Below are 16,510 nucleotides of genomic sequence, written 5' to 3'. Positions count from 1 at the left end.
GATGCCCAACATGTCCAGTCCTCATATTCACTGGCAGAGTATTTCCTTTCTACTAAGTTTAAAAGACCATTCAAGGCAGACCTTTCTACAACTGCATCATGGGGAGATCAGCAAATACTACTTTGTTCTTTTCAGGCTGAGAAAAACAGACCTGAGTTTTCATAATTTTTTGAACACTGTAAATATAAAAGTTCTCTTCAAGAGAAGCACCACCATCCTCATGACCTGCATTACACATCAAGGGACAGAACAAATATTAACTAAATGTTTACTTCAGGTTAAATGGTCCAATAAATCACGTTTGTCTTTGACAATGGGGTAAATTTTGAAAAATCCAAAGGAAAAAAAGGGAAAACTATCACAAACTATGAAAAAAGAAGTCTAGGGAAATTGATAAAAACAGTCCAAGAAATGCAGCTGAATGTCATAATGTCACAAGGAGACTCTAGAGAAGAAGTTTTCCCTGATTTCCATTAATGCTTAAATGATCTGCTGATGTATAAATTATCTCCTGTCCCACAAACTGAAAACAAGTCACAAAATCCACATTAGAATATAAGTTTTTTAATTTTTATAAATAACTTATCTGTTACAAAGATAGTTTACCCAGCTAAATCACAAAACCATCAACTCAAGATATCCAAATTACGTTTTATTAATAAAACAAGTAAAAACTGATTTACCAATCTTCACATAGAACTGCAGATGAAGCCGAAAAACAAGGCCTATTTTAAAAATAAATTGCATCAAACGTAAGGGCTTTGGGTTTATGGTTTAATTACCTAGGATTGTCATATTTCTTCCCATATACAAAATGCAAAGCCTGAAAGTTAAGGCTCTGACATTCATAGAGATCAACTGTAATAATCCCATTTAAAACACAGCCACTTGCAAACATTTACAGTGGGTGATAGTCTACATTATCTTCCATCCTTTGCTCTATTTCAGCACTTCCCTTAGCCCCATTCTAAGCACTCATATAATTTCATAATTCTGTCTTTTTAAATGCACACTGTTATTTCTTTTTCTTGATTTCATTTAGTTATATACATTCCTGAACATCTGAATACTTATTTTCCTTACAAAAATATATCATCAAAATAAAGAGATGCTTGAGGTTGCTTCAGTGTTCAAGTTTGCTTGTTTTTCTTTTTTTCCAGCTTTTCTTCAGTTGTCCTAAATATGGCTAGCCTTGTTTTATAAATACACATGATACTGTCACCAAGTCAGGATTAGAAATGGACTGCCCCAACAGTAAAGCATTTAAACTTCTGTCCAAAAAAAGGGCTGTAGGTACTGCTGCTGTTGCTGGTTTTGAGACTGTACTTTCCCCATAACAATTGCTTGTGCAAGTTCTGTGGGACACCAAGCAGATGACGCTTAACCTTGTTGTTCTGTCAGTGGGTTAAAAATATCTTTTGTTTTAAGCTTCCCTGTGGAAGACAAAACACTGTGTTGTGTCACCCACTGCTCAAGTCAGTATTTAATGTGACCTACAGACATCACTTCTGTAATATCATCTGCAATTCACTGTGCAGCATCTGCCTGTCTTCACACAACATTGGAACTCATGAGGGCAAAGTACAGAATAAGGAGAGGAAAGTTATTCTGTGCATAGTTTTATCTCATTAATGCTTTTTTATTTTAAGGCATTGTTCCTCTCAGGTAAGGCTTAAAAAGGGACATGATCGTGCTTAATTACTAAAAGGAAAAAGAAAATTAGTTAACAAAAGGCTATTACACTATACATATAGAAATATAAGAAAATAATCAAGAAGAAATCACTTAAAGCAGACTCGAGAGATCTGTACAGTAGGAAAAGCTTTGGGGTATTTCACTGCACATTTGTACAGACAATGCATGCTGCTTTCCTTTGCATCTTTAGCCCCTAGATGCTGGCTTCACAGAGTGGAGACATGTTCAGGGAAGACAAAGACAAGGCCAAGAGTACCACAGATTTCTGAAGTTCTTCCCCTATCCAATGGCACTATGCGGCAGCAAACAGTTCTTAAATAGTTAAACCTTGTTCCTTTTCTTTGTGTATGTAGTGTTTCACTGAAAGCTTTACAAATAAAACAAGCTATAATTCTGTTCCTTCCTCCTGTCAAAATTCAGTAGTGACATGAGAGGAAAAAGGTATTGGGAACACCTAGGTGTTAACATATTGAGAATTATCCATAATGGGACACTGGTAACACTGTACACAGTTAGGCAGTGGGCAACCAAGTCTTTCAGCAGATTACTTTTCATGTGATGAATTTCAACTGCTCATGACATTATACTGAGGTATTATTAGCTCTGTGGGCTGACATTTAACATTAGCACAACACCATCTTGTCACACCTTCAATTTGACAAAATCCTATGTAGCAGTGAAACTTTTTCCCGATGACAGACTAGTTTCTTGAACTTTAGATGTGGTTTTAGAGAAGATACAGGGCCATTTGGCTCAGAAATGCCTTGGCATCTCACACTGTTCACAGCGAATTAAGGCTGGATGGTTCAAAAAAGTACAGGCAGTACAATTCCACTGAGCTCCCTCATCATCTTCTGTGTCTTGAGTCTTTGGTGTTTTGATGATGGACCTTTGATCTGTAAGAAAGAAAAAAAATTATTTTATAAGTAAAAAATCACAAAGTCTAAAAATTACAGGCAACTTTAAACACCATTTGTAGTGCACAGCCTGAAGCAGCTTGCTCCCCAAATGCAGCATCTAGTTGAGACTGACACACATGTTTGATCACTACCAACCTCTATCTAGCTGGCACTTCTCCCTCTGGGAAATACAACATGAACATGATGTAATTACCTCCAATCTCCTTAAAGGAGAAAACAGCATCATTACCTACAATTTATAGTAGAATAAAGGATATCTAATAGCAAAGATTCCCATAATACCACTCAAGATTGTAAAAAGCTGTCCCACTGCAAAACAATACTGTCAGTGTACGTTAAGTCTCATTAAAGTTAGAGTTTCGTGGGAACACTGCAGTAGTATTTATATTTGTTTTCTACCAGAAAGGGCAGTTTTTTTGTTAATTCATGTTCTCTATCTGCCAAAAATGTAAGCCTTGGATGACACAAATAAAATATAAACTAGTATCTAACGTCTTATCCACAGACTCTGGAGAAGTAAATCTATGTGAAAATTTTACCATACTTTATTTTTAAAAATCACATTTGGTATGGTAGAGTAGAAAGAACACTAGAATTGAGAGTTGTGAGAATGGAGTTCTGTTCCAGGCTCTGCTACTAATTCCTGAATATTTTGCTCTGTGATCTCAGATAAATCATATACATTCTAGGTCTCTTTGTTTCTTATAAAATAAAGGTCACTGGAACTCTAAGAGACCAATGTTCTAGAATGTTTATATGGATAGTGGTATCTTAAATACAGAGAATAATTATATTCTTCAAACGTTATCTCTAACAAGCGATTACATTTATAAAACTACTTTAAAAAATTTGGGTCCCATAATGAAATTAGAACAGTATTCCTACAAATTAATTTTGGGAGGTTTAAAGTAAAAGGAGCATGCACTGTTGAATTTTTCCTGTCAAAGTTATTAATTTGAAGAATCAAACCTATGCTAAAACAACGTATATTAATATGCAAATTCCACCTACCCTACTGATAACTTTTCTATTTTAAAAGAGAGACTATTGTAACAAGTAAATAAAAATATGGAAGTCAAATATTATGACAAATTTTAAATAATTAAGTGATATTTGGTATTTTGTACCCCTTTAGCAGCACCTTTCTTACTCATTATACAGAAATTTTCTTGCTAAGTCCTCAACTTTAGGTGTTGGCTTTCCATTGTCACAATTTTTGCCACATGCACAACCAACTTGAATGGTGTTTATACCGTATTTTCCCCAAACTGAATAATTTTAAAACAAACATCCAATTAAGTCTTATCCTAAGTAAAAATATCTAAAAAAATCAAGGGTCTGACAATACCAGTTACTGTGCCCTGAAACAACTGAAAAGAAATACAGTTTAAAAAACTTTGACTTTTTACCACGTAAAATCATTTCACATTCCACATCTGGGAAACATTTTATAGAATAATTGTTTTAATCTGGGGATCCATCCTACTTACTAGAATTTTGGTCTCAGGCATTAGAAAACATTTTCACCTGACACGTTTTTAGTAAAACCTTGTTGATTCTGTTTAACTGCAAAGGTTAAAATTTTAGGAAGAGTGACCATAAGAAAGTACCTTTCTACACTTCAATGTATTATTAAATGCCAGCATCTTTTTGATTATTTAAGTAATATCTAAGGCAATCAATAAGGGATCTATAAAATTTTTTTTTTAAATGAAAAATCTCCAGTGGTTTTCTTATAATCTCACTTGGTACTTAGAATTATGATTTTTTTTTTTTTTTTAATTAGAGGTGTTCGGAAACTAAATAACCAAAATAGGAAAAAAGAGGAAATTAGATCACAAAGAATGGTCTAAACACATTTAATTTTAGCTGTTAAAAAAATCTCTACATTGTGAAGCAGAACTGACTTCAAGGACTAAATTTCTATTCATGAAGTTAATGTGTATTTTAGCCTTATTGCAAAAAATTATTTATTCCTTATTTCTCCCAAAACAGCCGGCATACAAACTTCTATCTTTCATGTAAAAACTTCTAAGTAATGGATGTTTTTATTGGACCTTTCTTACTTATTATGGAAAATTTCAAACATATATAAAAGTAGAGAGGACAGCAAAATGAACATTCATGTACTCATCCTGCTTCAACAACTGTCAAGACCAATTTTATTTCACTTACGTAAAATAACAGATTATTATTATTCTGAAGTTAAATTATGTTGAAGCAAAAGAGGAACCTTTTCATAAGAAAAAATTCTTATTTTTCAAGAGTAGGAAGATTATATTAAGGAAACTCATTCAGTGTCTGAAAAACACATCTTGCATATTTTAAAGAGTTAGTGCTTATACCGCTGTCATCTCTATTGCTTTATTCAATTAACATCCAAATAGCATCTAGTCTCTGAACATTTGCTTACTGTGTCAAATGCCCTAATCTCACTCTGATCCTCTGTAATAACTTTTCATTGTATTCCAGCTATATTTAAAAACATTTAAATAAAATATGAGGACAGAGCTACGCCTAATTATATATAAAAATGGAGGCTGGGCGCGGTGGCTCACGCCTGTAATCCCAGCACTTTGGGAGGCCGAGGCGGGTGGATCACCTTAGGTCAGGAGTTTGAGATCAGCTTGACCAACATGGAGAAACCCCGTCTGCACTAAAAATACAAAATTAGCTGGGCATGGTGGCGCATGCCTGTAATCCATCTAACTCAGGAAGCTGAGGCAGGAGAATGGCTTGAACCTGGGAGGCAGAGGTTGCGGTGAGCCGAGATCGCGCCATTGCACTCCAGCCTGGGCAACCACAGCAAAACTCTGTCTCAAAAAAAAATAAAAATAAAAATAAACAAACAAACAAACAAAAATGAAGTAGAGCACAAAAATTAGAATGTGAAAGGAGAATGTGAAAAATTCTTGTAACAAACTAAAGACCAGTAATACACTAGTTCTTCCTTGTTCCCATTTCTTTTTCTTTTCCTGCAATAAAACTTTATTGACAAAAACAGATGGCAGGCTGGATTTGGTCCATGGGTCACTGTTTGCCAGCCACTTGTCTAAAACCCAATTTAACATGGTATTCCTACCAGTATGTAAACATGTGAACAACTGCCTGATTCATAACATGTTTTAATTTTTTCTCAACGTCTCCTTTTCCTCCCCTACGTAAGACACTGAATTTCTCAATGACAGTAACCATACATTTTTTTAGGGTGTCCTGTTCAGCTTCACAGGAAAAACGTACATTTTCCTATCCATAATTCATACTTTCCTAGTCCTACAAACCTTAATGTTTCTTATGAAGGAAGAAGTAACACAAATAATTTTTATCTCTGAAGACATTTGAAAATACAAACATATAGGGAACAAATTGTAAGTCTGGAGTATTTGTTGCAGCACACTAGTGAGGATGATGTAACACTATGAGTGCTGACCTGATTCACCACGTGTTTGCTGACTTCCAGAATTTGTGTGAATGAAAACTTGTTTTGCTGTCTTTGTTTCCCCCACAACTTTACTGATGTATAGTTGACAGTTAAAAGTTATAAGCTGTACAACTTGATGATTTATGTATATACTGTGAAAAACATTACAATCAAGTTAATTAACATATTCAGCACCTCATATAGCTTATCTCCCCACCCCCCACCGTGGTGAGAACACTTAAGATCTCCTTTAGCAAATTTCAGTTATATAATAAACTACTGTTAACTACAGTCACATTGTTGTACACTAGATCTCCAGAGTTTATTTATCTTATATAGCTGAAACTCTGTAACCCTTCGACCACAACCTTCCCATACCCTCTTCTCCCAGCCCCTGGTAACCACCGTTCAGCTCTCTGTTTCCAGGAGTTTGACATTTTTGAATTCTACATATAGGTGAGATCACGCAGTATTTGTCTTTCTCTGGCTTATGTCACTTAGCATGACATCCTCCAGGTTCACCCATGTTATCACAAATGACAGGATTTCCTTCTTTCTTAAGGCTGAATAATATTCCACTGTCTGTGTGTACCTCTTACGTTTTCTTTATCCATATACAGACATTTATGTTGTTTTCATATTTTGGCTATTGTGAATATTACTGAAAGGAAAATGAGTGCAGATACCTCTTTGAGATACTTACTGCATTTCCTTTGGATATATGCTCAGTAGTGGGATTGCAAAATAATACAATTTTAAAGTTTTTGAACCTGCACACTGTTTTTCATAATAGCTGCACCAACTTACATTCCCATGAAAGTGTACAAGGGTTCTCTTTTCTCTATGTCCTCATCAATGCTTGTAATCTTTCACCTTTCTCACAGTAACCATTCCAATAAGTTTGTAAGGTAGTATCTCACTGGGTTTTAATTTGCATTTCCCTGATGATTAGTGAGGTTGAGTACCTTTCAATATACCTGTTGGCTATCTGTATACTTTCTTTTGAGAAATATCTATTCTGGTCCTTTGCCCATTTTAAAATCTGGTTATTGGTTTCTATTACTATTGATTTGCATGAGTTCCTTATACATTTTGAATATAAACCCTTTAGGAGTTATATAGTTTGTAAATATTTTCTCCCTTTCTGAAGGTTGCCTTTTCACTGCTGCTGATTTCCTTTGCCGTGTAGATGCATTTTAGTTTAATGTAATCCCACTTGCCTATTTTTGATTTTGTTACCTGTGCTGTTGGTGTCATATCCAAACTATCACTGCCCAGACCAGGTCAAGAAGCTTTTCACCTATTTTTTCTTCTAGGAGTTTTATGGTTTCAGGTCTTATGTTTATATTTTTAATCCATTTTGAGTTTATTTTTGTATACAGTGTGAGGTAATGGTTCAATTTCATTCATCTGCATGTGAATATCCATTTACTGAAGAGACTATCCTTTCCCCATTGTGTTCTTGGCACCCTTGTCAAAGATAAGTTGACCATAGATGCACAGATTTATTTCTGGGCTCTCTATTCTGTTCCATTGGTCAATATGTCTGTTTTTATGTCAGTACCACACTGTTTTACTATAACTTTGTAATATTTTTAAAAATCAGGGAATGTGATGTCTCCAGCTCTGTTGTTCTTACTCAAGATTGCTTTGGCTATTCAGGGTCTTTTCTGGTTCCGTATAATTTTAGGATTTTTTTCTGTTTCTGTAAAGAACGTCACTGGTATTTTGATAGGGATTACATTGAATCTGTAGACTAATTTGGGTAGTAAGGATGTTTTAATATTAATTCTTCCAATCCATAAACACAGGCTATGTTTCCATTTATCTGTGTCTTCTTTAATTTCCTTCATCAATCTTTTATAATTTTCAGTGTATTCCTAAGTATTCTTCTTGCTATTGTGAATGGGACTGTTTTCTTGATCTCCTTTTTTGATAGTTCCTTGTGTATAGAAACACAATTGACTTTTGTACATTGTTTTTGTGTCTTGCAATTTTACTAAATTCATTTATCACTTTTAACAGTTTTTGGTGGAGTCTTCAGGGTTTCCAACATGTATGATCATGTCACCTGCAAACAGAGATAATTTTACTTCCTCCTTTCTGATTTGGATATCTTTATTTTTCTTGTCTAATTGCTCTGGCTAGGTGATATAGTTTGGATGTTTGTCCTCTCCAAATCTTATATTGAAATGTAATCCCCAGTGTTAGAAGTGGGGCTTGGTGGGAGGTGTTTGGGTCCTGGGGGTGGATCCTTCATGAATACCTTGGTGCAGGTTTCTCAATAATGAGTGAGATATTGCTCTGAGTTCATGCAAGATCTGGCTGTTTAAAAGGTGTGGCACCTCCCACCGTCTCGCTCACCATGTGACATGCCTCTGTTTGCTTGCTTCACTTTCTACCATGAATAAAAGTTCCCTGAAGCCTCTCCAGAAACTGAGCAGATGTCAGTGACATGCCTCCTGTACAGAAAGCATGTGGATATCGGTGACATGCTTTCTGCAGAACTGTGAGCCAATTAAACCTTTTTTCTTTGTAAATTACCAAGCCTCAGGTATTCCTTTACAGCAACACAAAAATGGATACTACATTAGAACTTCCTGTACTACGTTGAAAATAAGTGGCAAGAATGGTACCCTTGCTTGTGCCAGATCTTAGTGGGAAGGCTTTCGGTTTTCTCCGTTGATTATATTACCTATGGGGTTTTTATATATGGCCTTTATTGTGTTAAGTTCCTTCTATATGTGTATGTGTGTGTATACATACATACATATATATATATATTTTTTTTTTCTAAGACAAGAGTTTCACTCCTGTTGCCCAGGCTGGAGTGCAATGGCGTGATCTTGGCTTACCGCAACCTCTGCCTCCCGGATTCAAGCGATTCTCCTGCCTCAGCCTCCTGAGTACCTGAGATTACAGGCATGGACTGCCAAGCCAGGCTAATTTTGTATTTTTGGTAGAGATGGGGTTTCTCCATGTTGGTCAGGCTGGTCTCAAACTCCCAACCTCAGGTGATCCACCCGCCTCGGCCTCTCAAAGTGCTAGGATTACAGGTGTGAGCCAGTGTGCCCAGCCTGAGAGTTTTAATTATGAATAAATGCTGAAGTTTTTCAAATGCTTTTTAGCATCTATTAAGATGACTACATGGTTATTCCTTTCATTTTACTTCAATGTGTGTGCTGTATCACATTAACTGATTTGTGTATGTTGAACCATCCTCAAGTCCCAGAGATAAACCCCACTTGGTCATGGTGTATGGTCCTTTTAATGTGCTCAGTTTGGTTTGCCAGTATTTTACTGAGGACTTTTTGCATCTATGTTCATCAGTAATATTGGTCTGTAGTTTTCTTTAGTTGTAGTGTCTTTGTCTGGTTTTGGTACCAGGGTGAGGCTGGCCTCAGAATGAGTTTGGAAGTGTTCCTCCTTCTCATTTTTGGAAGAGCTTAATAAGGGCTGGTATTAATTCTTCTTTGAGTGTTTGACAGAATTCACTCATGAAGCCATCCAGTTCTGGACTTTTCTTTGTTGGGAATTTTTTTTTAAATTTCTAAATCCATGCTGGATATTTGTTGGGAGATTTTTGATTACTGATTCAATCTCCTTATTTGTTATTGGCCTATTCAGGCTTTCTAATTCTTCTTGATTCAGCTTTAATAGGTGGTATCAATTTTTTTTGGATAGGAACGTATCTATTTTTTTCTAGGTTATCTAGTCTGTTGGCATAAAATTGTTCCTAATATTCCCTTATGATCCTTTTATTTCTGAGGCATCTGTTGTCTTCATTTTCATTTCTGACTGTGTCTTCTTTTTTTCTCAATTTATCTAGCTAAGGGTTTGTCAATCTTGTTGATTTTTAAAAAAACCTCTTAGTTTTACTATTTCTTTTTCTGTTGTTTTTAAATTCTCTATTTTTGCTCTAATCCTTATTATTTTCTTCATTATGCTAACATTAGGCTTAGCTTGTTGTTCTTCTACTGGTTCCCTGAGGTATAATTGAGATCTTTCTCTTTTTTAATGTACGTATTGTTTATCTCTAGAAACTTACTTCTTAGTACTGCTTTTGCTTCATCCCATAGGTTCTAGTATGCTATGTTTTCATTTTTGTCTGAAGATACTGTTAAGATTCCCTTTTGATTTCCTTCTTGACTCAATGACTATTCAAGAATGTGTTTAATTTTCCACAAATTTTATGGTTTTTTTGCTGTTACTGACTTCTAGTTTTATTCCACTGTGGTTAGAAAAAATACATGGAATGATTCCTATCTTAGGTTTGCTTAAACTCGTTTTGTGAACTAACATATGATCTACCCTACAGAATGTTCCGTGTGTGCCTGGGAAGAATGTATATTTTTTTGCTGTTGACAGAGAGTTCTGTGTTTGCTATATCCACTTGGTTTAACATTTTGTTCAAATCAGCTGTTTCTTTATTCATTTTCTGCCTGGATATTCTATTATTGTAAGGGGGGTATTGAAGTCTCCTACTATTGCTGTCAATTTCTGTCTTCAGATCTGTCAATATTTGCTTTACATACTAATGTAATCTGATGTGGGGTGTGTATATATTTATAATTTTTATATTTTTCTGTGGAATTGATCCTTTTACCATTATATAATAATCTTTGTCTCAACAGTTTTAGACTTAAAAATCTATTGTTTCTGATATAATTATAGCCACTTTTGATTTCTTTTAGCTACCATTTATATAAAATCTTTTTCCATCCCTTCACTTTCTGCCTATGTGTGTCTTTAAATATGAGTCTCTTGTAGATAGTATATTATTGGATCCTGTTTTTATTTTTCTTATTTCATTTTAAACAAAAAGTTTATTTAAATAAGAAGCCTGACTTGAAGGGAAAACTTTCTAGGATTCTTTCTTTTTTTGAGTAATTTATTTAAAGATTTTCTTTATTTTAGAGTAATTTACTTAAAGACAGATTGCCCTACATGTAACAGCTATGTACACAAAAGTTATAAAATTGTCCTTGGTTTTACAATGATAAATGAAAAACATGAAAATCCTCCAATGGAACAAGGTATGTGAGAATTTTTTTTTTTTGTTAAAACAGTGAGAGCAAAATAACTTACTAGAATATGAAGATAAGAGCTGAATGAGCATGCCACTAATGGAGAAAGGGGGTATTTTCACAGAATCAGTATTTTTTCCCATCCTGTCTCCACTTGATGTCAATCAAAACACACCATTGGCTGTTTGGTTTGAAGAAAAAAGCAATATGCTTGTGCACATATACCAGTTACTTCATGTATAATAAAGGAATGTGGAAGGGCGAAACAAAAGAATAGAGAAAACTATACTGTAGTAGTCAGAATGTGGTGGAACCAAATTGCAGTTTTCTAATTGAGAATGTAATAATCTTGGTCTTTAAAGAACAGCGTTCTGGAGTAAAGAAGCAGGTTCCCTTTTCAGTAGACACCTCCGGTAGGCTGTTGAAACACATCAATTGTATCTTCATCTTCCATTTCCAACTGTGCAGGTGTGTCTGTTCCACTGATTGGTTCCCCATCAAATCAGAATCTGATCTGCTTCACTGACAATCCCCGTCATTCACAATAGGCTTTCATTAGTTTACTAAGTGGTGTCTGCCTCTTAATCTTAAACTGCACCACAGAATCATCCTGTCCTGCCACCTTCAAATTAATATGATTCTTGTTCTCAGTCTTGACTCCTTCTGTGTGGGCTTTTCGTCGGCCATGGCAAGCACCAGAGTCTCCTCAGCTGCTGCTTCACAAAAGAGGTGGCGGGTCCGCACCTAACGAACGAGTACACAAGCAGAAGGAGGAGCAGCAGGAGGTGACGGCGGATGAGGGAGAGGGTGCGTGCACAGCATGGGCTCCCTACCCTCCCGCTGTGTGCACCAGCACGAGCTGTTGGGGCCTCCCATTGGCTGCTGCCAGATCCTGTTTTTAAAATCCATTCATACAACTCCTTGTGAGTGGTGAGTTTAATCCACTTACAGTTAAGGTAATTACTAATAAGTGAGGACTTACTATTGCCAGTTTGTTGCTTCCTGTCTATTTGACAACTGTTTTGCTCCTCTTTTCCTCTTATTGTCTTTCTTTGTTATTCGATGACGTTTAATCATAATTTACTTTGATTATATTTGGTTATACTCTTCTATTTTAAGGTGATAACAACTTAACTTCATTTGCATACAAAAATACTACTGCATCTTTACAACCTCCACCCTCCCACACTTTTGTGCTCTTGCAGTTTTCTTCTTTTAATATTATGTATCCATTAACACATTTTTACCTTTTAACTTTCTTATTAGAGTTGAAAGTAAATTATATACCACGCTTAAGTGTTAATCTGTAAATATGTCTATATTTTTACCTTCAGCAGTGATATTTATGTACCTGTTTCCATTTCTACACACATTTTAATGCCTGGATCAAAACACACAGATATACTTTGACATGTCTTAGTTTGGTGTGCATATATTCTGAGAATATCAATGATGTAAAATGATAGAAGGTAGAAAACTACTCATCTGGAATTTTGATTAAAGTTATATATAAATTAAACTAAATATTCATGGAAGGGGAACTTCCCTAAGGTATCTTCCTTATCATTTTGTCTAAAGTTTTAAATGATACAAATTTTTCTACTTAGTAATTGTTTTTTAACCAAGACTTGCTATTACTGGTTGGGAATAGTGATTCCTAAGCTTGTGCATATTACTTTTAAAAAGCTAAGAATATTACATCTTTGCATCCTTCTCAACCCCAAGCATGTAAATGAAAACAAACATCTTCTTAATGAATTCATTTAAGAATGCCAAAGTTTGAAGCAATTCTAGAGAGGAAGGTTGCTGAACAGGAAAAATTTTCTAAAATTTTGCTTTTCAAAAGTAACAGTTTTCACATTTAATGGATACACTAACCTTTGGGTTTTGGTGGCACAGGACCTACAAATCCAATATTGTCATAAAAGTTATGAATAGCGCTGGGATTAAAATGTGGTCCTGAAATATATAAAAAGTAAATATATCAATGCTTATAGCTCAAAAACAACTTTACTTTTTAAAACAAGTCTTTCTAAAAAAAAAAAAAAAAAAAAACGCTATAAGAAATGCTTTTCATTTGTTTTGTCCCTCTAATCTCGAATTATATGTAAGATTTCAAAACATATTTCAAATATATTATCTTAGGTATAATGTAGTACTCATAAACACGGGTAAGTGGTAAATTGTGAAAGAAGTCAAATTAATGCTGGTAAGACATTAACAGAAGTAGAAGTAGACCCCTGTTCTATGTGGCAAGTTAAAATAACTTAAAATTTCACAATTTAAAACGTAATTTTAAATGATCAAACATGGACTTAAGCAACTAAACAGCTTTACCTCAAGTAAATATAAAAACCTTGCACTAATGTAATAGAATGGTTAAAATTTTACACAAAAAGAGTAAGTTCAAGGATTGTAGTTTCTAGAACAGCACCAACTTTTTCTCTTTAGAGTTAAATTATGGTATTTTTCTATGAATGTTTAAAGATAAATAGCTTAATCAACATTTAAAAAGAATAAAAATAAAAATAATCATCTTCCAGTTGAACAGATTCTAGAACACAGTCCCAAGTGTGATTAAAGACTTCTCTTTTGGTTAGATTCCTTCCCCTTCCTGTCTTTTCCATTTTATATCTTTTTATTATTTATCCAACTTCAGAATTAGGTTTAAGTGATAACATTTCCTTTTAAGTTCTCTATGGAACTGAATTAAATTGTAAACATTATTTACTATAAGAAATCATTGCTTGTCATTAATAGCTCAAGTATAAGAAACTGTCATTGTCTAAAGAATGTATAAACCTTATTTTTATTATCTTCTATATTTTATCAGTTAAGATAGTGCCATTGAGATGGGGTGACTTTTTAAATATATTCTTAAAAGTCTATCTGGCTCCAAAGCCACATGTTCTGAGACAGTAAGATTATGATTGATAAGTCTGTTTTTAGCCACAGGAAAACTGCTGGTGAATTAAATATGATGAGTTTCAGCTACAAATACACTGAACTTTACCTCGGGCTTGAAAAAGATCAATTTCTTTGGTTAAGCAGTCAATGTCAATCTGGAGTTGTCTATTACAACTTCTCAACTGCTGCATTTCTTCAAGCTGAAAAATAATTCTATGTAAGTAAGATTTGCACTGAATTCTTAGTCATTAGTTAATAAAGAATGGAGTTTGGCAGGAGAAAGTAAGGACAGAAAAACAAGCGTTAAGAACATCTGAAGAAAACTAGGTAGAGATATTATGCTTATGTTAGATGGCCTACTCTCATGTTCAAGCACAGAGATCACAAGTTACATAAAGACTTACGGAAGGTATCTGGGATATAGAATTTGATCTTTTCAGGCGCCTTCGAGTCAGATTATTTTCCATTTCATTAACCTCAGATTTTAATTTATCCAGCTTTTTCTTTTGAATCTCAAGTTCTCTTTGAAGTCGTTCCATTCTGGCCTTCTGGTGTACCAAAAGAGCTGCAACACATATTAGGAAACATGAGGACCCACCCAACTTTAATCAATTAACCTCTAAGCAGACTTAGAAAAACAAACAACAATTTGTCAAAAATCCCAAAGCTACATTAAAACAAAATATTGTAAGTTTAGGCATTTAAAATTTCAATTTTTTTTTTTTTTTTGACACGGAGTTTTATTCTTGTTGCCCAGGCTGGAGTGCAATGGCGCGATCTCGGCTCATTGCAACCTCTGCTTCCTGGGTTCAAGTGATTCTCCTGCCTCAGCCTCCCAAGTAGCTGGGATTATGGGCAACTGCCACCACACCCCACTAATTTTGTATTTTTAGTAGAGACGAGGTTTCACCATGTTGGTCAGGCTGGTCTCGAACTCTCGACCCCAGGTGATCCGCCTGCCTTGGCCTACCAAAGTGCTGGGATTAGAGGCTTGTGCCACTGTGCCTGGCCAAATTCCAAAAATTTTAACAGCAAAATTGTTTTAGTTATTTAAACAAATGCCACTTTTTAAATGTTTTCTAGGATTTGGAGAAATTCACTTTATGAATGAAGACAACATTTTTAGGTTACAGCTTCTCTAAAGGTTTTCGTCTTTTTAATTAACCTACTTACTGTATCTAATTCACATCTACCCTTGGAAAGGACAAGCTCTCTTACTTCAGAGTTTGTCATGTTTGGTCTATGAATGAAGCATTCTAATATGAAAATGTTATAGATATTTTAGAAGGGAATGTAGAATGGGTTGAATCCATTTTGATGTATGCAACAAATAAAACAGGCAGATTGATTTCACTCCACATAAATGTTAACATTAAATTATCCCAATTGCCACTTATATTTTTGTATATTCAGATTATATTTTGTGAAAACATCTTCCAAGATCTTTAAAGAAACAAAATAAGCAATCAATCCTGCAGCATGAATGAACTACTTGGGAAACCATAATAAACTACAAATACTGGTGTATGTTTTTGTGATCTATCTCTGGACGTGAATCTCATCCTTTAGGATACTGGACTGGAAGTGAAGATACTTGAATCTACTTTTTATAAAGAAACAACACGGGATGATTCTATCTTGAGAAAAATAAGGCAGATTTGGAAAAGAACTTTAAACAACCTCTAGAAATAAAAGTCACTGAAATGAAAAAGCCAAACAGATTACAGTAGATTACATACAAAGACAGTTGGTGACCTGTCAGATAGATGTAAGAATGTTACCCAGAATGCACAGATAATGTGACAGAAAACATGAAAGAAGAGTTGAAAGGTCTCACATACATCTAAGAAAAAAATTCCAGGCTGGGTGCGGTGGCTCACACCTGTAACCCCAGCTTTGGGGAGGCCAAGAAGGGTGGATCACCTGAGGTCAGGAGTTCGAGACCAGACTGGCCAACATGGTGAAACCTTGTTTCTACTAAAAATACAAAAAGTAGCCAGGCCTGGTGGTGGATGCCTGTAATCCCAGCTACTTGGGAGGCTGAGGCAGAAGAATTGCTTGAACTTGGGAGGCAGAGGTTGCGGTAAGCCGAGATCACACCACTGCACTCCAGCCTGGATGACAGAGTGAGACTCCATCTCGGGGGCGGGTAGGGGGAGACAGAGAGAGAAAAGAATTCCAGAAGGAGACAATAGAGAGAATAGACAAGCGGCAAGATGTGAAGAGATATTGGCTGAAAATGTTTCAAAATTGAAGGGAAAAAAGTAACAAATTTTAGAAGATAAAATAATTTGTTCACCTAATTAAATTATCCAAGAATACAAATGAATAAAGGTATTTCCAGAAAGTCTGGGGAAATTCAACAATCACAGATAGCTGCTGAAATAACTGCTAAATATATGTTTTGATAAGAAGGAAATTAAATACAAAAGAATGGAATAAGATGAGTAAATCTAAAAAAAAAAACTCTGACAATAAAACAAAGGAAAAGACTATGGCAGGGCTGGGGAGCAGCAGACATTGTCTAAAACAAAGTGAAA

General features: G+C 35.0%; 2 protein-coding genes across 7 annotated transcripts in view; both read right to left on the bottom strand.

The window, feature by feature from the left end:
• Nucleotides 1-548: 548 nt before the first annotated feature.
• TAB2 (TGF-beta activated kinase 1 (MAP3K7) binding protein 2) overlaps nucleotides 549-16,510 on the bottom strand; it is a 93,596-nt gene continuing 77,634 nt past the window's right edge. For all 6 annotated transcript variants that reach the window (XM_054491042.2, XM_054491043.2, XM_054491044.2 and 3 more), the window contains 4 exons: nucleotides 14,375-14,535; nucleotides 14,077-14,170; nucleotides 12,942-13,022; nucleotides 549-2,591 (listed from right to left, as the gene is read on the bottom strand). In XM_054491042.2, coding sequence (XP_054347017.1) covers nucleotides 2,449-2,591; nucleotides 12,942-13,022; nucleotides 14,077-14,170; nucleotides 14,375-14,535 — 479 coding nt within the window. In that variant the 3' untranslated portion in view covers nucleotides 549-2,448. The remainder of the gene's footprint in view (nucleotides 2,592-12,941; nucleotides 13,023-14,076; nucleotides 14,171-14,374; nucleotides 14,536-16,510) is intronic.
• On the bottom strand, nucleotides 9,113-12,930 carry SUMO4 (small ubiquitin like modifier 4). Its single transcript, XM_054491050.2, is given in 2 exon segments — nucleotides 9,113-11,730; nucleotides 11,733-12,930. Coding segments are annotated over 2 exon segments (288 nt in total). The 5' UTR covers nucleotides 11,751-12,930; the 3' UTR covers nucleotides 9,113-11,460.

Source organism: Pongo pygmaeus, chromosome 5, assembly GCF_028885625.2.
Source record: "Pongo pygmaeus isolate AG05252 chromosome 5, NHGRI_mPonPyg2-v2.0_pri, whole genome shotgun sequence".
NCBI lineage: Eukaryota > Metazoa > Chordata > Mammalia > Primates > Hominidae > Pongo > Pongo pygmaeus.
This window is presented reverse-complemented; position numbering and strand designations above follow the sequence as displayed.